The sequence below is a fragment of the Pipistrellus hanaki genome (genome assembly GCF_964339955.1).
Source record: "Pipistrellus hanaki genome assembly, chromosome: 18".
Classification (NCBI taxonomy): Eukaryota; Metazoa; Chordata; class Mammalia; order Chiroptera; family Vespertilionidae; genus Pipistrellus; species Pipistrellus hanaki.
In genome coordinates, this window is record NC_140520.1 from 12,443,829 (window position 1) to 12,467,871 (window position 24,043).

At 50.2% G+C, this 24,043-nt stretch overlaps 1 protein-coding gene across 1 annotated transcript in view; it reads left to right on the forward strand.

Moving 5' to 3' along the window:
- INTS3 (integrator complex subunit 3) overlaps window positions 1–24,043 on the forward strand; it is a 37,991-nt gene that overhangs the window by 11,441 nt on the left and 2,507 nt on the right. The window contains exons 4-25 of the mRNA XM_084866747.1: window positions 3,918–4,031; window positions 4,196–4,280; window positions 5,667–5,733; window positions 8,551–8,695; window positions 8,893–9,022; window positions 10,968–11,065; window positions 12,294–12,485; window positions 13,360–13,447; window positions 13,992–14,071; window positions 14,782–14,873; window positions 15,221–15,327; window positions 16,203–16,322; window positions 16,628–16,757; window positions 17,185–17,239; window positions 17,477–17,580; window positions 18,051–18,095; window positions 18,282–18,401; window positions 20,290–20,443; window positions 21,459–21,527; window positions 22,324–22,399; window positions 22,726–22,839; window positions 23,175–23,223. Coding sequence (XP_084722873.1) covers window positions 3,918–4,031; window positions 4,196–4,280; window positions 5,667–5,733; window positions 8,551–8,695; window positions 8,893–9,022; window positions 10,968–11,065; window positions 12,294–12,485; window positions 13,360–13,447; window positions 13,992–14,071; window positions 14,782–14,873; window positions 15,221–15,327; window positions 16,203–16,322; window positions 16,628–16,757; window positions 17,185–17,239; window positions 17,477–17,580; window positions 18,051–18,095; window positions 18,282–18,401; window positions 20,290–20,443; window positions 21,459–21,527; window positions 22,324–22,399; window positions 22,726–22,839; window positions 23,175–23,223 — 2,234 coding nt within the window. The remainder of the gene's footprint in view (window positions 1–3,917; window positions 4,032–4,195; window positions 4,281–5,666; window positions 5,734–8,550; window positions 8,696–8,892; window positions 9,023–10,967; window positions 11,066–12,293; window positions 12,486–13,359; window positions 13,448–13,991; window positions 14,072–14,781; window positions 14,874–15,220; window positions 15,328–16,202; window positions 16,323–16,627; window positions 16,758–17,184; window positions 17,240–17,476; window positions 17,581–18,050; window positions 18,096–18,281; window positions 18,402–20,289; window positions 20,444–21,458; window positions 21,528–22,323; window positions 22,400–22,725; window positions 22,840–23,174; window positions 23,224–24,043) is intronic.

A 24,043-nucleotide genomic window follows, 5' to 3' on the forward strand; every position in this document is an offset into this window, starting at 1 on the left:
CTAGTTCTTTGCCTGACCTGCCGTGAGAGGCCCCAGGACTCTGCATTATGAATGCTTATTATGTTGTGAATTTGGTCATCCAGACACAGCAAGGGATTAGGGTACCTTGTCTTCTTTGTGTCCTACAATAGCCCTCTGGGGGTGGCCCAAGCCCTCGCCTTGGGTCTCACTGCTGGTGGCCAGCTACATCAGGATTATGTTCACGTGCTAAAGGTTTCTATATAAATCCTTTACCTGGGAGCTTCCTAGGCGGACAGACCCCCAGGTCAGGCCTCTTTAGACCAAGGGGGTAAAGATGGAGAAATAGAAGGATACAGTTTTAGGCAAGTGGAGAACCATCAGTGACTCATTCAGAGTCCTTGAGCCAGGTCAGATTATGGTGGAAGAGTTAGTGACGTATCCCCCATTGTGCTTTGATCCTTCTCCCTAAAAGGGCGATTATGTTGTGAAATCCTTCTGTCCTGCAGAAGTTTTAGGTGGGAGTTACTGATGAGGGCTGATCCTAAGGCATTGTTTCAGGCTTTAGCTTAAAACAAGGGGAGTGTTTTCTAAGGGTTTTTTTTATTCGGGTTAATTTTATCTCTTTTACAGAAACCTAAGGATGGATTGGGGATTCCAGGTGGTAGTTTCTACTACCACCTTCTCCATTATCCTCAGCATCTTCACAGTGGATAATGGAGAGGGTGGTACCCTGTTTCCCCGAAAATAAGACAGTGTCTTATATTAATTTTTGCTCCCAAAGATGCGCTAGATCTTATTTTCAGGAGATGTCTTATTTTTCCATGCGCTAAGTCTTATTTTCGGAGGATGTCTTATTTTCGGGGAAACACGGTTAGTAGAAACTAAGTCTTGAATACCTGAGAATTTGCTCAGGGAACGTGAGGGGAGGAGCCTGTGTGGCTGGCAGGCAGGTTCAAAGAGTTAAGACTAGCTCTCTAAGACTTCTAAGTGGGTGGATTGAACCAGAGAACTTAGTTAAAGAGAAAACAGATCAGGTTTTGGTGGAGAGTGGAATATGCATGGGGTAGATTTTGTTCCCATTGTACTTTTTTTTTTTTTTTTTTAATTGATTTTTTACAGAGAGGAAGAGAGAGAGAAAGAGTTAGAAACATCAATGAGGGAGAAACATTGATGAGCTGCCTCCTGCACACCCCCTACTGGGGATGTGCCGGCAACCAAGCTATATGCCCTTGACCGGAATCGAACCTGGGACCTTTCAGTCGCAGGCTGAGGCTCTATCCACTGAGCCAAACTGGGTTCAGTCAGTTGTACCTTCTTTATTTACATCTGCTCTCTTGGCAACTCTTAGGAATGTTTATATTCTTTGACTTTTTTTTTTTTTTCTATTTATTTCCTATTTGATGTCTGAACTGACTAGCTGGGAGCAGGCCTGGCTGAAGGACTCTAGTGAGGAGAGAGGCCAAACGGGGGGCCTTATCTTCCCTGTAGGCGCTGGTAGGCAGTAGATAAAAAGAAGGGTCTAACATCAATGCCAAGATCTCTCTTCATCAAGGGCTCAAGGACTCCGGCCCTGGCCGATCTTGGTCTAGATACAGTTCTCTAAGCAGGCAGCTCCCGGAAGTTGGGGGCTGTGAGGGTCGAGGCTGGATGGAATATCTACCTCAACAGAGCCAAGAAGATATGCTCCCATAGCACCATCCTGTCACCTTTCCTTTCTTTTGAGACTCCTCTTCTCTGATCCCTACTGAGTCCTCCCTCTTCCTCCTCTATTTGTTTTCCAAGCCATTCAGCAAACTGATACAGAGGTTGGTGAGAAAACTGGCAGCATCAGAAATACGATACTCCTGGTACCCGGCTGCCACGTGCGACTAGCAGTTGTGGTTGATAAGGTCCCAGCGGGAGCATGAAATTAGGCAGACGGTGTCTGCTTCCTTCATCTGACCCAGCGTCTCCTCAGAGACCCTTCCTTCCCTGCTCTGGGTCTGTTCTACGTTTCTGCTTTCTTTTGAATAGACTGGAGGGCTCTTCTCTGGTTAGTTGACTCTTATCTTTGGTCTGACATAGGTTTTTCTCTGCCTCCCTCATCCTCTCTGCATTCTGTGGCACCCCTATCTGGGGGAGGCTCCAGGCTACACTACCAGCATTTACTGACCTCACATTGGCAGTGGTTTACCTCTTCCTCGTTCCCTTGTTTATACTTTTGGTCTCCCTGCCTTCACCTCAGATGGAGTCAGAGAATAATCACGTTTTCCTTTGGCAGTGGTTTACCTCTTCCTCGTTCCCTTGTTTATACTTTTGGTCTCCCTGCCTTCACCTCAGATGGAGTCAGAGAATAATCACGTTTTCCTTTGGGTATGAAACGTTTGTGGCACATGGTGGTATTCCCTAAATGCTGTTATTTTCATTATATTAATTAGTTTGACTTCAGGACACTAGAGACAAGAGGAAGCAGCAGTAGCTAATCTCTTAGGAGTTCCCAGTCACTCCAAGGCCAGGGAGCAGCTGGTCCTGAGTACTCCTCTTTTGACTACTTAGGATGAAAGAGTTTAAAAATCTAGCAGTCTTGCCGAAACCCGTTTGGCTCAGTGGATAGAGCGTCGGCCTGCGGAATGGGGAATCCCAGGTTCGATTCTGGTCAGGGGTATGTGCCTTGGTTGCGGGTGAATCCCCAGTGGGGGGGGAGGGCGGGGGCGGGTATGCAGGAGGCGGCTGATTGGTGTTTCTCTCTCATTGATGTTTCTAGCTCTCTAGCCTCTCCCTTCCTCTCTGTAATAAATCAATAAAAATATTAAAAAATCTAGCAGTCTTAGAACCACTGTAAATTCTTGTTCCATCCCAGCAGCCTCTTCTTTTAGTGATTTCTATCGGCGGTATGGGGGTGGTCAAGAGCATGGATTCTACAATTGGACTGTCCAGACTTGAATCTTTGTTCTTCCTCTTATCTCTTACGTTACATGGGTCAAATTATTTTAACCTCTCTATGCCTGTTTCCTCATCTGTAAACACAGAGATAATAAACAGTACTATTTCAAAGGGTTGTTAATGTAATTCAAATGCGATAATATATATATATATATATATATGATACAAACGTGGCACACCATGCCAATGCATTATAATTGCTGTTCTAATTGCTATTATGGCTGATGCCTGCCTTCCAAGGTCGTGGAATGCTGCCTACCTAATTTTACCCTTTGTGCTCAGACCCTGGCAGCAGAGAACTCAGCAGGCTAAGAAGGTCGCTAATGAGGTCCCCTAAGGTATTCCTCCAGGAGTCTGGTCTCCAGAGAGACCGGGTCAGAAAAGCTCTAGGGGAAAGGGAAGCCAGAGCTCTCAGAGGAAATTGGAATGACCGCCCTCAGCTCCCCCAGGGGTGGGTTTGCATAAGGACCCCTCCTTTTTCAATTCTTGGCAGAAGCAAAGGGCAGCCCAGAGAAAAGAAAGACACCAGAGTTAAGGAAATTCAGTTCGTTTTGCCCTTTCTTTCTGGGGCCCAGGTCCCTGGATCCTCTTCCTTTAATATTCCTAACCCTTTGCTTCTTCTGGCCGGGACAGTACAGGCTTAAAAACTTCTCTGTGATCCTTCGTGGCCTGTTCAACCAAACCCATTCTGTGGTGACCTTTTCCTGGCAGATGAAAAGCAGATGGCCTCCACCTGGCTTTGCTCAGCTTGTGGCATCAAACAGTGTGACATTTCCTAAGAAGGGAAGTGGGGGGACAGGGAGCCTTTCTTAGCAGGCTTTTCTGCCTTATTAGAGAATAGCTCAGTCTGCCCCCCCACCCCACTCCCCACTCCACTCCATGTGATGGAGCAAGGGGTAGGTTAGCATCCAGAGTGGCAAGTCCTTCATTGCTACTCATATTGGCGTCAAGTTGAACAGGCCAGGGGTCCCCCGGTGGGTGGGGTCAGGAGTGGATCCTCAGCTTGCTGGCTGCTTACAAAACTCTCTTCTCAGTGTTACCGGGACTTGGCTCTGGTGTCTCGCGACGGCATGAATATCGTCATGAATAAAATCAACCAGATCCTTATGGAGAAGTACTTGAAGTTGCAGGACACCTGCCGAACTCAGGTAAGGCCAGAAAGAAAAGAGCTCCAGCTCGAAGACTGAACAGAGGAGGAATCGGGGGTAACATACCCCCGTCTTTGTACACCTGAGTTGTAATGTTATTGGATTAGCCCGTTTCTCAAATTCATAGGCCCTTCTCTTCATCTGTTTTTTCCTTTCTCCTTTAGTTGGTGTGGTTGGTACGGGAACTAGTGAAGAGTGGGGTTCTGGGAGCTGATGGTGTATGCATGACATTCATGAAGCAGATTGCTGGTGAGTTTGATGGCAAGAGCATAAAGAAGAAAGGAGAGGAGCCCAGAGACTGCACCAGGCCATGGAGAATGATTGTGTGCCTAAGAGACTCCATTTCTGGTCATTTAGACTCTCCTTCTGAAGAAGGCGTCTTCTGGCCACATATGTTGAAGAAGGAATTGAAAAATCAGGGGGCACCTTTTGAATCAATAAGTCTTGCCTCATATTTCTTCCTGCCAAACTCAGGCCTGACATAGAATAGTTGACCTATTTTATTTTAGCCAGTCAAGTCAAGAAGGTGCTCAGTCTCATCAATAATCAGTGAAATGTATCCTGGGGTTTATGGTGTATTGTACCTGGAAGAATCTAGAAGGAATGGGGAGAGAAGTAAGGGCCAATAATTTGTTCCCATCACATTATGCTTTCAGAAACAGACATCGTTCTTGGCTCCACCCCCACGTTCTGTGTACTTGCTCCCTAACAATCACAACATCTGATTAGGGCCAGTTTGAGGGACAAATCATGTCATAGAACAGACCCTGACATTTAGGTTTTATTATCTTCTTGGCATTGGTGACATCTGTCTAAGCCACTGACTGTCCAAGAGGCCTGCCTGTGCTACTTCCTACCCCTTCTGCAAGATCGCATGTGTTTGTTTAAAAATGAGCCTGCCTCTCCTTCACCATTGCCTGCTGGTTCTTGTTTCTTTCTTTAGGATTTTATGTAACACGGATGCTCCTGTTTTGATGTCTGTAAACCTTAATTTATGTAATGTGTGACTATGTGAACATTGAATTTTCAAATTGGGACCTGGGGCAAGACAGCGTTGTGCGGGGTATTTTTATCCACGCTCCTGGCACTTCTTCCCTGTTAGCCACTCTCAGTCCTCACTTCTCATCCTTAGACTTTGGTCTGGCGCTGCTGCATATTAATTCTGCCCCAAGAAGTTCCTTAGCAAGCCCTGTGGACTGATACCTGGAAACAAGAAACCCTGGGCCTGTCATGAGCCCGACACAGGATTTGGGATGTACACATTCTGGACTGCTACTGTTCCCAGGCTCTGGCACCTCTCGGGCCCTCTCTGAGATGTCTTCCTTTCTTTCCAACCATGGTCTCCTTCCCAGACATTCCTTTTCAAGGGCAAAATATTCCCACTCCAAACTCTACTCTTTGGAAAAGTTGCAGCTCTAGTTTCTGGAAAAATCCAGAACCTTCCCTTCCCTTCTCTCTGGAGGCAAAGGGGGAAACTTTTAAAGCCTGACAGAACAAAAGGCAGTTTCCCAAGACTCAGAACATCAGTGATGGATAACAGTTAGGATGGACCAGTGGGATGGGTGACGAAATGTATTGTGTATCTGAGTAGCTAATTAGAATCATTCTGATTCTCTTTTCTTCCCCTTTGATTAGGTGGGGACATTACGTCAAAAAATATCTGGTTGGCAGAAAGTGTTCTGGACATCCTGACGGAGCAGAGGTAGAGTCTACCATGAAGGGTGGGGAGAGAGCCAGAGATGGCCTTGTTGGTTGCAAGTGTGGGAGATAGGGTGAAAGGAGAGACTATTAATGAAGGCTAATAGGTGACCCCAAACACCTTAGGTTAGAGAGACTAAGGCAGGGGAGGGAGAAGCAGGTCTATGGTGACAAGTGAAGGAATTAATGCCATGATCTGCCCAAAGGGATGAAGGAGTGGGAAAGGAGGTCTCTGCTGAAATATCTCAGAGCCCAGGAAAAACTAGTTTCATCTGATAAGGGTTTATTTTTGATCCAGACCTCCTTGGAATGTTTATCTTTGTGGGGAGCGGGGGAGAATGAGCTCAGCAGAACGGGGCCAGCCAAATACCCAGGCCTGGCAGGTACCCTTTCTCCCTTCCAAAACTTTCCATCCAACCCATATTCTTTTTGTGTGTGTGTGTGTGTGTGTGTGTGTGTGTGTGTGTGTGTTGAAGTAGCATGGGAGAGGGGAGTGAGGAGATCATCAAGACCTGCTAGGGTTTGCATGAAGGACTCGGAGGCTCGAGTGGTAGGGCGGCATGGGGGTGGGGGGCATATTGTGTTTTCTCACTGATTCTTTCCCTTCCCCACCAAAAGAAAGGACCAGAAAAGTTATGAGGGCTATTCCAGAGCTGAGGCCTTCCTCTTGGTCCTGTGACCCCAGTCCTCCTTGATTTCAGTGTCTGTTTCGGGATGAGGACACCCTAGTAGTCAAATAATTAAGAGGGCTCATAGTATCCATATTTCCTGCTATTTCTTAGTATCCATGGACCTCCTCCTTTACTCACACTTCTGAAAAAGAAGGCTGTGTTCTGTGCTCTGCCCAGGCTTGAGAGATATGCCATGTCAGCTGTGCAGTGCCACCTAGTGCCCTGGGCACAGACGTGCACCCGCAGCTGTGACTGGAGTCACTTCTCCATCATCATTGGTACCACCCACCACCGCACAGCATAGGAGATCCTAGCCGGTTCTTACCAGTCCTCTGCTTCTCTTAGGTGTCTTTGCAGAATGTCTCTGTCCTGGTCAGAGGGATTCCTTCCCCTTCCTTCCTTCTTTCCTTCCTTCCTTCCTTCCTTCCTTCCTTCCTTCCTTCCTTCCTTCCTTCCTTCCTTCCTTCCTTCCTTCCTTCCTTCCTTCCTTTTTCTGGACAGATACATTCATCACTTCTGTAAGCAACTTTCCTAAAAAGTAATTTTTCTCATTTTGTTCCCAATGCAAAGATACCTCCTGTCCCCATACCTTAAAGCTCAGTTTCTGCCCTAGCTGGTTTGGCTCAATGGATAGAGCATCAGCCTGTGAACTGAAAGGTTCCAGGTTTGATTTCCGTCAAGGGCACATGCTGGGTTGTGGGCTCGATCCCCAATAGGGGGCGAGCAGGAGGCAGCCAATCAATGATTCTCTTTAATCATTGATGTTTCTATCTCTCTCTCCCTCCCTCTCCCTTTCTCTCTGAAATTAATAAAAATATATATTTAAAAAATGAAGAAAGGACAGCAGAGTTATCAAACAACTACCCATTAAAAAAAAAAAAAGCTCGGTTTCCCCTCATTGGGCAAGTAGAGTGCAGTCTCAGTATACAAGTGTCAGATAAGTGCCTTTTCTGTTCTCCAAAACACATCCTTTGGTGCAGGTCCCTAGAAGTTTAAAACTGTCCTCTTCCACACCCTTCCCCTCCCACCCTCCCTCCCTCCCTCTCTCACACCCTCCCTCCCAAGCATTTCTTATGGTGTGGAGTTAAAAGGTGGCAGACAGGGAGAGGGACCCTCCCCAGTGTCCTTAGCTGCTGCTTTCATTCTGTGCAAGGAAAAGGCCAGAGCCTCTTAATTAGGCGGCTGCAGCGCTTTTCCGGAATCAGGATGTTGCCTGGTTGGATTAATTAAACTCCCCGTCTTCCTCTGGTTCGCTCCTTCCCGCAGGGGTGCCAAAGCCATTACAAACTAGTTGCTTGGAGAAGATGGCTCCCCAATTTTGGCACTTTAGAGACAGCATTGGAGTATTTGGAATCTCCCCACTGCATCTTTTCTACCCCTTTTAAAGCAGTAGAGCACACAATTCTTTCATTACCGTCTTTTTCCCAGAGAAAGTCTAAAACTCCTAGGAAAATGAGCTTTGCCATTCAAAATGAAGTTCTCCTTTTCAGCTTGTGATTTAGGGCAGGTGACTCATTGTTTGGAAATGGAATCAGTGGGGTGGGGGGAGGGAGAGAGAGAGAGAGAGAGAGAGAGAGAGAGAGAGAGAGAGAGAGAGAGAGAAGCTCGATCCGGGGGAGGGTTTGTGGCATCATGGTGGGGTGGTTAATGGAGCATGATGGAAGGGCTCAAACAGTGTGCTCTGAAACTCCAGGGTTCTCAGAGGGTCTTAGTAATCCCCAGAGGTCCACTGACTCAGGGAGACTTACAGGTGTTTTTCCCAGGATCTGAGTTGGGTAGAAGCTATGGCTTACCTCTGTCCCTAGTACCTCACACATGCTTGGCACATGAGAGGCACTCAGTAGATATTGGAGGGAGTCAACAAACAAAATTATTTTATTGAGATCCAGGTAGTTATATGGTAAAGAGAAAATGCTTTCATCAGCATTATCTGTATCGGACACCTGGTAGAGAAGTAGGAAGTTGTCCCCACGTTTGCCGTAGTCCTAGATAAGGATAGTATGAGCGAGCAGTCAAGTAACCAAAGAACCTACTTCCAGTGCTAATTAATCATCAAACATTTCTAAGATCCTGGAGCCAAGAATGAGGGGAATTGGGCGGGTGGACTGGTGCGGACAGCATGCAGGTGCCATTGTCTTCCCTCCCTGCAGGGAGTTGGTGTTGAAGAGCAGCATCCTCATTGCCATGACCGTTTACACATACCTCCGCCTCATTGTGGACCACCACGGGACCGCCCCGCTTCAGGCCCTGCGGCAGAAGGAGGTGGACTTCTGCATCTCACTGCTTCGGGAACGGGTGAGGACAAGACACCTCTAGCCCTCTTCCCCTGAGCAGCTAGGAGCCAGTCCTTCGTTCCAGAAGAAATCACATAATCCTTTCAACCCTCCTTCTTCCCCTCCCTAGAACATGTTGTTCCTTTGCCCCCTCCGCAGCAGGTAAACAATCCATGTTTTTGTTCTTTTTCCTATCTGTAACCCCTCACCCCCATCAAGTTCATGGAATGTTTGATGATTGGCCGGGACCTCGTAAGACTACTTCAGAATGTTGCTAGGATACCAGAATTTGAACTGCTTTGGAAAGATATTATCCATAACCCTCAGGCCCTGAGTCCTCAGTTCACAGGTAAGTAAGGGCTGGGGCATGCTGTCCACAAGATGTGGGAGGTCATATGTATGCACTGCTTGACTCAAGAGGGCAGAGTTTCATGTGAGGGAGAGGCTTTGGCAGTCAGGCATAGGAAGCTGGGGACCAAGTCGGCTCTGCCAACTACAGCTGGATGAGGGAATGGCAGAGCTACAGAACAGTCCATATGGCTCCCAGATAGCGCTGCTCGACAGGCCCCAGCTGTCTTTACTCCTAAGGAAAAGTGGAGCAGAGCTGGGACCCTGCTCTTCCCCCTCTCCCGGCAGCTGTTTGGCTCAGGGGGTGAGCTGATGACCACTTTCCAGCTTCCCTGAGTCCAGCAGAGGAGTCAGAGGTCAGCTCGTGAGACTGAGTCAGCAGAGGCGCTGGAATTAGTCCTGTAAGAGAAGGCGCCTCCCAGGAGCAGTATTGTCTCTGAATTCCAAGGATCCAGCTGGTCAGAATCCTCTTTGGGGGAGGGAAAGGAGCTCCGGGTGCCTCCTCTGACAAGATTCTTTCCATGTCCCTTCTCCTCCCTGAGTTCCTGCTTAGGATCTAAACTAGAACTGTACAGCTTTGCTCGCCACCCCACCTTGACCACACAGGCGTGTATGCATGCACACCTACCATGAAAGCAATCGGTTAGGACCTGAGAGTCAGGAAAGAAGGAAGTCCTGGTTCTCCCTTGTATTGTGAGACTCTTATATTGAACATGTATTAAGTAGTTTAAGTGCCAACTGTGTGCGAGGCACATGTATACAGGGTTTCTCAAAAATATATACACACACTTTGAGGATGAAGTCATTGTTTATTAACATATAGTTCAATTTCAAAATTTAAAAGAATCTACAGAAATGAACAATTTCTTTGTCAACGCCTGTTTTCAAATTGATGACCATCTGGTCTACACACTGCTGATAACTGAAGCAATGGAATCACAAACATTAAGAATCATTTCATTCGATATTCATGCGCCTTCAATTCATTGACTGTTGCTGGTTCTGTACTGTAAACTTTTTTTTTTTTTTAATATATTTTATTGATTTTTTTTACAGAGAGGAATAGAGAGTTAGAAACATCGATGAGAGAGAATCATTGATCAGCTGCCTCTTGCACACCCCCTACTGGGGATGTGCCCGAAACCAAGGTACATGCCCTTGACCGGAATCGAACCCGGGACCTTTCAGTCCGCAGGCCGACGCTCTATCCACTGAGCCAAACCGGTTTCGGCTGAACCGTAAACTTTATCTTTTATGCATCCCCATGAAAAAAGTGTAGTGGCGTGGCATGTTAGCATAAATTTTCTTTGTTCAAAGCGTAGTCTGGCTTCACCCCTTATTTCAGATCAGTTAATGCTGAAAAGGAGTGAAATGTAAGTGAGCTATCAGCTGTTAATGTATTTACACATTTTTGGGGGACACCCTATATTAACTCATTTAATCTTTAGGATATCCTGTAAGATGGATAAAGAAAATTAGATTCAAGGAGATAAAGTAATATGCTCAAGGCCACACAGCCAATAAGTGTCAGAGGCAGAATTTGGATCCAAGTCTGTCTGACTCCAGGGCTCATGCTATGCCACACCACCGCACTGATCCCAGGGCCCAGTGATGGGACCGTCAAGAGCCGGAAGAGAGGCTAGGGTTTCCCATATTTCCCCTTCATCGTCCCACATGTTGCCAACTAGAATAATGTGAGTAACAGGCTCTGGATGGCCAATAGAAGAGAATGAGTATGTCTGGGTTGTGGGGATGGTGGTCCATTGGAGCGGAATATACAGATGCTGGTTAGAACCCCCCCTTACACTTTGGCTCTGGTCTTATTTAGAATTTCCAGTGAGTAAGACCATTGGCCAGCAAGCAGTCCTTGGTCCAGGTTCCCCACCTGCCTTCCATTCTAGTCCTCAAACTTCTCTTTTTTCTCTTCCCTTCTACGTTTGGTTCAGGTATCCTGCAGCTTCTTCAGTCAAGGACATCCCGAAAATTCCTAGCATGCCGTCTAACCCCAGACATGGAGACGAAGCTTCTCTTCATGACCTCCCGGGTAAGCTCACCTACTGCAGCAGGACACGCGACAGGCACTGGCGAGGCTCCTTCAGCCTGCCGGTCTGTCACTGACTGGTGGGAAGTGGTCAAGTGGATGCCCCTGATCTACCTGGCACTGGGCATGGGATACATTGCTGAATAAGAGAGAGACAATTCCAGCTGTTGTGTAGCTCCCAGTCTATCTAAACTAACAATCGTACAAACATAATGTAACTGACAAGTGTGAAATGTGTTATAAAAGGGTAAAATAAGGATGTTCATTCTGGAAAATCCACTGTTCCTCTGGGTGAACCATGAGCTCTCGGAAAGAGAGCCCTGGTCTTTTGGTTTCCAAACATGACTTATGGCAGAATTGCTTGAGGAGCATCTGAAAAATACATCTTCCTAGATGAGAGAATCTGAAGAATCTGTATTTCTAACAATTTCCAGACAGCCGCTCCTCTGCAGCCAGCCTGGTGTCAGGGAACAACTGCTGTAGCAGCTTTCAGCATCCCAGGTCAGCCAGGAGGGCTGTCTTGATCTGTGATGTCCCATGGGGTAGCCACTAGCCATGTGTTGTGATTTAAATAGTTAAAACTAAGTAAAATTAACATTCAGGACCTTGGTTGCAGTAGCTACATTTTATTTTTATTTTTTAAATATATTTTATTGATTTTTTACAGAGAGGAAGGGAGAGGGATAGAGAACTAGAAACATCCATGAGAGAGAAACATTGACCAGCTGCCTCTTGCACACCCCCTGCTGGGGATGTGCCTGCAACCAATGCACATGCCCTTGACCGGAATCGAACCTGGGACCTTTCAGTCCGCAGACCGACGCTCTATCCACTGAGCCAAACCGGTTTAAGCTCAGCTCTTGTTCTGAAGGGGCATTGCTTGCTGTTAACAAGTAACTCAAGAAAATAAAAGATTATACTTATAAAAAAAAAAAAAAAAGATTGTGCTTATGACTGAAGAATTAGGAACCAGCACAGTAGGAGGAGCCAAAAGCGGTAACATCAGATCAGTGGCAAGAATGAATTCACCACTGATGTGTGACTTCCGATATATATTTTTTTAATCAAGGAGGGGAGACTTGAGAGACAGTGCTAATTGACTAATGAATTGTGGGAAGAAATTGAGGTCTGGCTCCAGCCTAGGGTTGAATGGTGCTCACTTTCCTCTGCCCAGAGACCTCACCTTCCCTTCCACGTTTCTTTTCCATCTTTTCCAATGTCCTTCCACCAGGTGCGGTTTGGTCAACAAAAGCGATACCAGGATTGGTTCCAGCGCCAGTATCTGTCAACCCCAGACAGCCAGTCTCTGCGCTGTGACCTCATTCGCTACATCTGTGGGGTTGTCCACCCTTCTAATGAAGTGCTGAGTTCAGATATCTTGCCCCGATGGGCCATCATTGGTTGGTTGCTGACAACATGCACGGTGAGAGGCTGTTGGGTGGCAAAGGGTCCCCCCTCCCTCACGTTCCCCATATATCCCTGCTTCTTCCTCACTCTCCGAGCACCCTGACCCCTGAGGGCCCTCTTACTCTCATGAATGTCTCCGTCTTTGCACCCCCTCCCTTCATGTCTCAAGAAATGAACTTGCACTCATTACTTCCTGTCTGGGCTTGGGGTTAAACAGGTTTACCCATGCCAGTCCCCAAGCCTGGGTTTCTAGGCACTCCTTCTCCCAGTGTGTGAGGATCCAGAGCTGCGATCCTCACACACTCACTTCCACGCCTTTGGCATCAGCTTTGGATACTTCTCTTCTCCACAAGTAGTGAATTCACAACAGAGCCATCTCCTCCCCAGCATTTCCCTCCCATGCCACGGGTGGGAAACTCTCCGCTCCCTGACGTCTAGTTGCCCTCTGACCTCCTTTGTAAGGGCTCCTGCTCCCCCATCTGACTGTGTCCTTGGAATGCGCTGATTCAGATATAACAGCAGGCTGTTCCTAGGGTCTTTCCTTTGGAATGTGCCTGGTGCATCCAGCAAGGGCTCGGACTCGTGCTGGCTCAGCTCACGAGTGATCAGGACTCCCAGCCCAGGTGTCTGCCCTTATGGGGTCAGGTGTGTTCTGGATATGTGAGACCCCATGCTGAGTCTCAGCCCCTGGGTTGGTGAGACTGTAAGGGACTCACATACATATACAGACTTGGGTGTCCCTCACCCCTGTGGGGGTTCCATTCTGTCTCACTAGGAACCGGATTTTCATAGATGGATCAGTATTGTGAGCCCTGGAATCTGTCTTGGGCTCCTAAAGGGAAGGAAGCTGGTTGATAAAACGGGCCCTCTTTTCCCCCTCTCTCTTCTAGTCAAATGTCGCTGCCTCCAATGCCAAGCTGGCTTTGTTTTACGACTGGCTGTTCTTTAGCCCAGACAAGGATAGCATCATGAACATAGGTATGTGAATGAGGCCCAAGCAGCATCACTCTCCACCCCCACCCCACCCCCAGCCCCGGGTCTCAGTGATAGCGGTCATCAATCTCAGCGCCGAGTGGAGTGGAGGCCGCTTATCTGGGAGCAGTTCCGTGTTCCTCATCAGTGCTGCCTTGACCTGGAAGGAAAGTTGCTTTGATGAGGCCAAGCCGTATTCTACCCGTTTTTCCCTGCAGCCTGATGCTTAGACTTCAGCGGGCAGGGTGTGTGTGTGTGTGTGTGTGTGTGTGTGTGTGTGTGTGTGTCTGCAAGAAAAAGGCTGCACCACATCCCACTTTTCCTTTCCTGCTACCTCCTTCCTCCAAGCTAAGTTCTGGGGACAAGAGGGAAGCTGAGGTCTACCAGCAGTTTTTTGTTTTTTGGGGGTGGGGGGGGTGCTTTTGGCTCTGATCAGTGGGAATAGGGGGCAGGGATAGCTCTCGGGAACCATTCATATATATTGATCATTCGGCTTATGGAGCTAAGAGCAGACTCTGATATGGGGTCCCTGTAATTCCACATTCTCCAGAGCCAGCCATCCTGGTCATGCATCACTCCATGAAGCCCCACCCAGCCATCACTGCCACACTCCTGGACTTCATGTGCCGCGTAAGTGCCACTGCCCCTTTCTCCTCCTGCCCGGCTGAGCGGCTAAGTGCGCATCCCCTCGAACATTCTAGGTCAGTGACTAGGTTGTCCCAGAGACCCTTGACTGTGGGAGCAGAAGTGGTTGTAGGTCCGAAGTTAATGAATTCCCGCCGTCTCCAGGTCTTCCCACCTTTCCATGAGGTTTCTCATCCTCAGGGATGATGACTTAACACAGACTCTGGTCTCCTTGAGGAGCGGCCAGTCCAGTAAGGTTCCCACTTTAGCAGCCTGGGATGGTCAGGAATGTCCAGCCATTCTCTCTAGTGGCCCCAGTCAGAACCAGGCTTGTGCCCTCTTCAGCAGCACACACACTGCAATTGGAACAATACAGAGAGTAGCAGGGTCCTGTGCAAGGATGACAGGGAAATTCCCGAAACAGTCCTTTTTTTTTTATTATTTTAAAAATAATATATTTTTAAAAATTGCTTTTAGAGAGAAAGAGAGAAGCAAAACATCTGTGAGAGAAAAACATTGATCAGCTGCCTCCTGCACGCCCCCCACTGGGGATTGAGTCAGCCCCCCGGGCATGTGCCCTGACTGGGAATTGAACTTTGACCTCCTGTTTCATGGATCAATGCTCAACCACTGAGCCATGCCAGCTGGGCTCCATATATATATTTAATGCAGCCTTTTAGATCCCGTGCTCATTCTGTCCCCTTCTTCCCTTCCAGATCATTCCCAACTTCTACCCACCGCTGGAGGGCCACGTGCGGCAGGGTGTCTTTTCCTCCCTCAACCACATTGTGGAGAAACGGGTCTTGGCGTAAGGACTTTCTGTGTCTGGGGAGGGGGAAGGTTTTTTCCCATTTTCACCAGGTCAGGCACATCCGATATTACCATACAGCTGTTAACCCTTTACCTTGAGAGGTATAGAGAGCACTGGTTCCACCTCAGAAGGCTAGGCCTGTGTTCTCTTGACCCTCAGAGAAATGTCTCTCCTGCCATCACATTACAAAGGGCTTCAGATGCGTCCCCTGCCCCCTGGTGATCCTCTCCCAGGATCGGACTGAGCCCACTTATCCTGGTCGGGCTTAGACCTACCCCTGTACCTCCGTGTGGAGTTAGGAGGAAGGAGCTCTGATGTTGAACTTCATTCATGGTCCCTGTTAGGCATTTGGCTCCCCTGTTTGACAACCCCAAACTGGATAAGGAGCTGCGGGCCATGCTGAGGGAGAAGTTTCCTGAGTTCTGCAGTTCACCCAGCCCTCCTGTGGAAGGTAGGGGACCCTCCCATGTCGTCACCTGCTTCAAACGAGAGCCCCTGTTTAGCTGACACACCTGTGCAGCTCTCTGCCTCCGTCATTGTCCATTCGTTTCTCCTTCCCTACTTCTCTCTCACTCATTTTCATGTCTTGCTAGGTTCTCCCTCTCCGTCTAATTTTAAAAAATCTTTTCATTGATCTTTAGAGAGAGAGACATCGATTTGTTGTTCCACTTATATGTGCATTCATTGGTTGATTCTTGTGTGTGTGTCCTGACCGGGGTTTGAACCCGCAACCTTGGCATATTGGGACAGTTCTCTAACCAGCGGAGCTGCCGGACCAGGGTCTTTCCATCTACTTTTGTCTAACTTGCACTAATCTCGCTTGCTCTCGTAACTACTTTTCCTCTTTTTAACCTGTCTTCAGTAGGTAGAGATGTTCACGGAATGTGTTTATCTTGCTTTAACTTCGTCCACCCTTTTTTTCTTTCCAGGCCAGGGCCCTGGCCTTGGTGAAAGATCGACATGTTGGGTCTCAAGTCTTGCTCCCAGTTTTAGACACACAAACACTTTTTGTTTAGGGGGAGGGGTTAAGCCAAGCAAAATTTCCCAATTTGGCTTTAAATTAAAGAGTACTTAAGACTGTCCTTGGTCTTATCTACTCACTGATCCTGAGCTGAGCAGAGAGGAGTCATGGCCTGTGCTGTTTTACTCCTGGCAGATCCCCCTGCAAGTTCTGGAAAATAAGACCTTTGTCCATCCAGGGTTCATATTCCAATTAGGTCATGAACTCCTCATTCTCTCACTTGCCCTTCAGTCTCCTCTTTTCCAAGCTTGGTGCATGTTAGAGGACACAGGAGGCCATCCAATGCCTTGTCTTTCTTTCCCAAGTCAAAATTGAGGAGCCCGTTTCCATGGAGATGGACAACCATATGTCAGACAAGGATGAGAGTTGCTATGACAATGCAGAAGCAGCCTTCAGTGATGATGAGGAGGATCTCAACAGCAAAGGTGAGGCCAGAAGCCAGGGTAGCTCAGGGTGTGTCCGCTCCATTGGTAGGCGAGGCCTGTGCCCGGCTTCTCTGCCGCCTTTGCCTCTGTGAGTGAGTTTTGTCAGCGGGCACTGAGGCAGGAGGGGAAAGAAGTGGTCCCCGGCCTTGTGTGTTCCTCAGGGCTGGGTGTGCACACACTCAGGGAAATGCTTCAGGCCACACACGGTGCTGAGTGCGCGTGAGGAGGGACAGATGGTTCAGGGGGGCTGTCTCCGTGGCTGGCATCTGGGCAGAGTGACTTATTTCTCAAATCACCCCCTTCAGGAAAGAAGAGAGAGTTTCGCTTCCACCCTATCAAGGAGACGGTTGTGGAGGAGCCAGTTGATATCACTCCTTACCTTGACCAGTTGGATGAGTCCTTAAGGGACAAAGTGCTCCAGCTGCAGAAAGGCAGGTAGGTGCACCCTGCTCTCAGCCCCCCGCCGTCCGGCCTGGGTTTTACTTTTTTTACTTTGCTTAGTGGGGTGGCAGGATGGTGGGGTTGGGGGGACGTGGCAGGTGTATGGAGAAGTGGTTGAAGCTGCATGCGGATGCCTTCTGCAGTGTCTGTTGGCGTGCATGGACTGGGGGTGGCAGCCTCATTTCCCAGCACCCTGGGTTCCCCCTCCGTATATTCTCCCTCCATGGGTTCTGAGGCTCTGAATTTCGAAGCAGGATTGTGGGGATTTGGCTTCTGCACCCGGATCCTCCCCTCACAGCAGAGTCACACAGAGCTCCTTTGTTTTGTCCCTGTGCGTGTGAGCGTGCTGCTCTGTGGGTGTGTGTCCTGCCCTCTGCTATCACTGACATCCCTGAGATTTCCTCTCCCTTCTGCACGGCAGTGATACGGAGGCCCAGTGTGAGGTCATGCAGGAAATCGTGGACCAGGTCCTGGAGGTAAGAAGGAACCCTTCACCTTAGGGAGGAAGCAGCCCAGCCTGCCCAGCTTCAGGCGCCTCTCTCCCTTCCCTCCCTCCGCCCCCCAGCAGCTGACTCCCTCCTCCCTGGCCCAGTGGGTCCCCTTTTCTGGGGGAGAGGCTGGTTAATCTGGAGGTGGGAGCTGATGAGTCCGGGTAGTGGGGGCAGTAAGGCTTGGGTCTGATGGTGACATCCTCTCCCTTGTCTCCCCACCAGGAAGACTTTGACTCGGAGCAGCTGTCGGTCCTTGCGTCCTGCCTACAGGAGCTCTTCAAGGCCCACTTCCGAGGGGAGGTGCTGCCCGAGGAGGTTACGGAGGAGTAAGGCTCATCTTTCTGACTTAGGGGGCAGACGTGTGCTCCAGAGGCACCTTGCTGAGGGCTGAGAAAAACCATCTGTTCTGGTCCCCGTGTACAGATTCCTTTAAACAAGGGCTTCTTCTTCCTGCTGAAGGCCAAGGAGTGGTGGACTAGCTCCCCACCCCCACCCCACCCCCCATGTGCCCGCCCTGCTGCTGTACCCAGCAGCCCCCATGCTTGCTCTTCAGGTGGGATCGGACCTTGCCTGGACCCTCCCTGAAGGGCAGGAGTCTCACTTTCAGTGACGATGACAACCCTGACGTGGTCCCGTGTTAGGAACCTGTGTTCTCCGGGCCCGCGCCTCTGGAGCAGCAGGACGCTGGCTTTTAGTTAGGAAAGGCGGGGCTGGCATCTTGCCTCCAGCTGGTCCTCCACAACATCTGCCCACCCTCTCCGCTTACATGGACTCACACGTCACCTTCCTCTCGTAGGTCCCTGGAGGAATCTGTGGGGAAGCCCCTCTACCTAATATTTAGGTAAGCATCCAGCGGTAGGAGATCCTGCCCCACCCTCCACCCCTGGAGCACACCTGCCTCTGTCTCGGGATAAGGGGACCCCTTTCCAGGAAGGAAGGGGATGCGGTGGGGCAAGCAGACTACGCTCCCCGGGAGCTCCTAGGAGAGGGCCCAGGTAAAGCCCCGCTCCTCCCCCTCCCCCTCCAGGAACCTGTGCCAGATGCAGGAAGACAACAGCAGCTTCTCTCTGCTCCTGGACCTCCTCTCCGAGCTCTACCAGAGGCAGCCCAAGATCGGCTACCACCTGCTCTACTACCTGAGGGCCAGGTGGGCGCGGGCCCCACAGTTAAGAAGGGGTCAGGAAGCATCCTGGAGCGCCGCTCTCCGCCCACTCCGGATCCCGCCCCCTTGTCTGTCACCACCAGGGCTCTCATGTGTTCTCTCTCTCTCTCTCTCTCTCTCTCTCTCTCTCTCTCTCTCGCTCTTTTTTTAAATAACAGCTTTAAAGTGTACAATTCAGTAGTTTTTAGTACAGTTACAAGTTGTACAACTGTTGCTACTGTCCAATTCAGCACATTTCTATCACCCTAAAAAGAAGCCCGTACCCTTTGGCAGTCCCTTTCCCTGTCTCCCTTTTACCACTGGTTTGCTTTCTGTCTATAGATTTATTGATTCTGGGAATTTCATATAAATGGGATCATACAATGTGTGACATTCTGTGACGTTTTGTCACTTAGCTTACGGTCTTCGAGGTCTATCCCCATTGCAGTGTGTATCAGTCCTTCCTTTTTCGTGAGCGAACAATACCCCGCATTTTGTAATATCCATGTGCTCAGTAATGGCCATTTCACAATGCAGAGTACCCACCACTACACGATCACGGCCAGTGGTGGACATTTCAGTTGTCTCTACTTCTCTGTCTTTTGTGAACACTCATGTACAGATTAGTGGGTGAGCATATGGTTCGGTTTTCCGGGGTGAATGCCGAGGAATGGGTCAGATGGTAACTCTGAGTTTGTGAGGAAGTGCCAAACTATTTTTCCAAAGCGACTGCAACCATTTTACATTCCACCAGCAATGTGTGAGGGTTCTGAGCTTTCTTTCTACGTGTTCCCCCAAAACTGGTAACTTTGGCTTTTTGATTATGGCCATCGTATGGGTATGAAGTGGTATCTCACTGTGGTTTTTTTGTTTGTTTGCTTGTTTTTTATTGATATTTTTAGAGAGAGGAAAGGACAAGAATAGAGAGATAGAAGGCATTGAAGAGAGAGAAATATTATTGATTGGCTGCTGCCTGCACGTCCTCTTGTGGGGATCGAGCCTGCAACCTGGCCATGCGCCATGGCCAGGAATTTAAGGGCAATTTCTTGGTTCCTGGGTCAACACTCAACCACTGAGCTACACCAGCTGTCCAAATTCATTCCTATTTTTAATTGGGTTATTTTTCCTCTTCTTTGTTGATTTTTAAAATATTTTATTGATTTTTTTTTTTTACAGAGAGGAAGGGAGAGAGATAGTTAGAAACATCGATGAGAGAGAAACATCGATCTGCTGCCTCCTGCACGCCCCCTACTGGGGATTGAGTCCATAACTGGAGCATGTGCCCTTGGCCGGAATTGAACCTGGGACCCCTCAGTCTGCAAGCCGATGCTCTATCCACTGATCTAAACCAGCTAGGGCTCTTTTTACTTTCTTTATGGCATCCTTTGAAATACAAAACTTTTACATTTTGATGAGTCCAGTTTACTTTTTTTTTTGTCCCTGTGCTTTTGATGTCATGATTTATGCTTATGTATTTTCCTAAGAAGTATATATGTTTTACAGTTAGGCCTACAACCCATTTTGAGTTATGTTTTGTATATGTTGTGAGGTAGGCGTTATTGTCCTCATTGCTCAGAGCCCAGAAAGCAGGAAAGAAAGGTTTCTTTAGCCTGACCTGGGCCCTCTTTCTCCCGTTGTTGACTGTCCCCGTTTAGTAGCTTACTAGCTGTGGTCTGGGCCCTGTCTAGGGCCCTGGGGAAAGGTGGGGGGAAGGAGCAATGTCTCCCGGTTCCCATAAGTTATCAAACCCTTGGGGAGGCAGGGGAGTGCCGAGAAATAGATGAGCCCCAGGCGCCTGGGGTAGCAGCGGGGTTCTAGCGGCAGCCTGCCTGAGGGATGCTGGAGGTTGGGTGCTGGGGCCAGGCTGCTGACTTAGGCTCCACTGGTCTTGCAGCAAAGCCGCCGCGGGGAAGATGAACCTGTACGAGTCGTTCGCCCAGGCCACGCAGCTGGGGGACCTGCACACCTGCCTAATGATGGACATGAAGGCCTGCCAGGAGGATGACGTGCGGCTGCTGTGCCACCTCACACCCTCCATCTACACAGAGGTCAGTGCCCCCGCCCGTATCCGTGGGGGAGGGGTAGCAGTGTGCCCCGTCTCATTGCACACAAGCCTGACCCTCCTTTCCCCACCCTCCTGGCCTTGGTGAGCCATTGCTCCCCACACCGCAGCTGTCCCCTCCATCCACATCTTCATTAAAGACTTAAAAAGGTCTGCAAGCTCCCAAGTGTCTCTGCGAGTCGGGATCTGGGCCTCTATACTTGGCTTCATGGCGTTGGCCCCTCTTCTGGACCCGGGACGGGCCCCCATCCAGATCCGCAGTCACAGGTCTCGGCCCTCTTGCCAGCAGCTGGCTCACCCTCGGCCTTTCTAATGGCTCCCAAAGAGCGGGGCCTCTGGTGGAGACTCAGCTCTCACTTCCCGGCCCACGCGCGGTCTTCCTGGAACTGGGACGGGGAGGTGCCCGCTCTTCCTCCTTTGGTGAAAGTCCGCAGGAGCTGGGAAAGCAGGGCCCCGGGTGTGGGCCTGTCGGGAGGAACTGTGATCTCCGCCAAAGCTGGAGGGAGGAGGTTGCAGCTGCCCAGCAGATGGCAGTTTCCTTCTCTGCTCCCTCACTGGTGAACTGGTTTCTCCAGAAGGGGTCCTGCCCACCCCACACCCTGCACACTCCCTGAACACCCACACGCTCTCTGCACCTCTCCTCTTTGGCTGAGGATCAGAAAAGACTGGATTTCTTTGCTGCCTGAGATGCAAATACACAGAACGAACTGTCATGTCCAATCCCTTCTGCTTTAGCTTTGTCGCTACAAAGCTCCCATTCCTTCCCTCGTGTGCGCGCGCACACTACCACACACGTAACACACCCCGGCTCTCGGGTTAGGCTCCCAGCTTCATAGCTGTTGGGCATTGAAAACCTAGGGTTTTCTATTAGGACCCTGCATCTGCTCACCCAGCTCCCCCCAACCCCCCGACCACGTGCTAAGGCCGGGGAATGGGCCGTTAGGTGAAGGCCAAGGGGTGTGCCCTGGACTCCTGCCCTAGGACCCCTCTTTTTTCTCCAGTTTCCAGATGAGACCTTGCGGAGTGGGGAGCTACTGAACATGATCGTGGCCGTTATTGACTCTGCACAGGTGAGCGACTTGTCATCCCAAGAAGTGTGGGAGGCAGGACTGGAAACCGGGGCTCTGCTTCCCCGCCCGGCCTGTGTCCGGCTGCCCCTGGCTGCTGCTGTGTGCACTTGACCCCAGGACTGGGAAGGAAAGCAGCCCCAGAGAGGCAGGTTGGCCTGCCAGTCCCCCGGGGGTTCCTCTTCTCCATATTCTTTGGGATCTTCTGTTCCACAGGGAGAGCGAAGGGATTGGTTTTTGCTCTCACCCGGCCTTCCATGTACTTGACTCAGGATGAAATGGTCACAGGGTTTCTGTCTGTGCATGCATACGTCCCCAAGAGGCTTCAGCTTTGCTCATGTCCCTTCTCAGGCCTGAACTGGGACCCCGTCTCTGTCCCTCCTTTCCATCCATAAAGGAGGAAGTTTAATGCTCCAGAGTCCTTCCTTTGCTTTCCCCACACCTGGAATCAGAGCTGGGTCTCCATGGCCCTTCCCTCCCGGTGCAGGCTGGGAGGGGTCGGAGGCCCTGACTCGGGTAGAGACGTTGCCATTCTCTTGCCTCGGTGTGGAGGTGGCTTCACGTAACTGTTCTTGCCCAAAAGGGGTCTGTGGTTGCCACCCCGGCCTATTGCTTCTTTCCTAGGCCCCTTTGTCCTTCAGAGACCCCAGCATCCATTGTGTGCCATCTCCTCCCTAAACCTTTAGGCCTTCACTTCCTCTGATTTCCCCTCTATTGAGCCCTCTTAGTTCTCCTTCCTTGCTAGCTTCCCGGCCTCTCTTAGAACCGGTGGGTTATGGCTTCTCCTCCTCCTCCTTAGCTCCAGGAGCTGGTCTGCCATGTGATGATGGGGAACCTGGTCATGTTTCGAAAAGACTCAGTCCTCAACATCCTCAGTAAGTGAGCAGACCCTTGGGGAACCTGGGAGAAGAGGGTGGCGGCCTGCGGATAGGAACGGGAGAGCTGGGTATGGGGCTGAGACCACTGCGTTCTGGGGTCATGTCTCTGGATCTGCTCCTTGCCCTGTAAGAAGGAAAGATACCCCCCAGCGTAGGACTGATGGGGTAGGGAAGCTATCTGAAGGCTTAGGAAATGAGCCTTTTGCGGAAAGGGGAAGTTTCTGTAGGCTTAGGATTGGAGTGCTGGTTGTTCGGGGAAGAGAGGGAGGGAGGGAGGGAAGGAGAGAAAGAGACAGAATAAATGTGTCCTCACTGTCTCGAAGTCCAGAGCCTGGAGTGGGAGACCTTTGAGCAGTACTGTGCCTGGCAGCTCTTCCTGGCCCACAACATCCCCCTGGAGACCATCATCCCCATCCTGCAGCACCTCAAGTACAAGGGTGAGTAGGGCTGTGGTAGGGAGCGTGGTGACGGGACTCTCCTAGTCGGGCTGGGGCAAGGCTGAGGCCTCTGGCCTTCTAGGTGAGCCCAGGCCCACTGCTCCCTCCCACCGAAGGTCAGCCATTTCTGCTCTTAGCTGAGTCCTGCACGCCCATCTGAGCCAGGCCCTGGGCTGGGCTCAGGCTGAGCAGGAAGGGGGTCGGATTCTTCTTCCTGGCTCCTGAAGACTGTGTTTGCTCCTCCCAGTGGCTGTTGGTTGGAGGATGGGAGAGGTACCCGGATGTCTTCCTGGAATTATGCATTCCTCTGAATGGCCTCTCCCCTTCCTCCACAGAGCACCCCGAGGCCCTGTCCTGCCTGCTGCTTCAGCTCCGCAGAGAGAAGTGAGTTCCCCCCGGGAGCTGAGGAGCCCCATGCAGCACACCAGGAGATGCTCCTGAGAGGAGGCTTTGGTCCTGCCCCTTAGCTCCTGTGGCCGTGTTTGTTCCTGTTGTTGACTTGGGCTTATTCTGTCCTCTCCCCAGAGTGACTGACAAATCAGCAGCTCCCGGGGATCTGGGCTTCCTCTGGACTTTCCCCCCTGCCCACCAGGAGCTGCCCTGGGGGTGGGGACCGGACATCCCTGTTTCCTGCTGCCACAGCAGTTCTAATCCCGGAGCTTCTCTCCCCTCCCCCAGGCTCTGAGGCCACCACTGGCTAATCCAAGAGGAGGAAGGGTCAGAACAGAGGGGTCACACATCACCCGCTTCCTCAACCTGCTGGCTCCCTGCTGGATGGGGAGAGGCGGAGAGGCCCCGCCCTCATCACAGACACTTTTGTTTGTTTGTTTGTTTGTTTTGTTAATCCTTACTCAGGGATATTTTTTCCATTGATTTTTAGGGAGAGTAGAAGGAAGGAAGGAGGAGGAGGAGGAGAGAGAAACATTGATGTGAGACAGACACATCCATTGGTTGCCTTCCACTTTTGCCCCTATTGTGGCCGGGGATAGAATCAAAGGCCCTTCAGGCTGGCACTCTAACCACTGAGCACACCAGCCAGGGCCATCACAGGTACTCCTGCAACAGCTCCATATACATGGCACAACAGCTGTGTGCCTTCCTTCCTACCTTCCTGTCTTTCCTTTTTCTCCTCTCTTGCCTGAGAGACTAGAAGTGGTACAAAGCGTCCTAAAGAAAGTGGGAAGGCAGGAGGACTGTGTGGGGA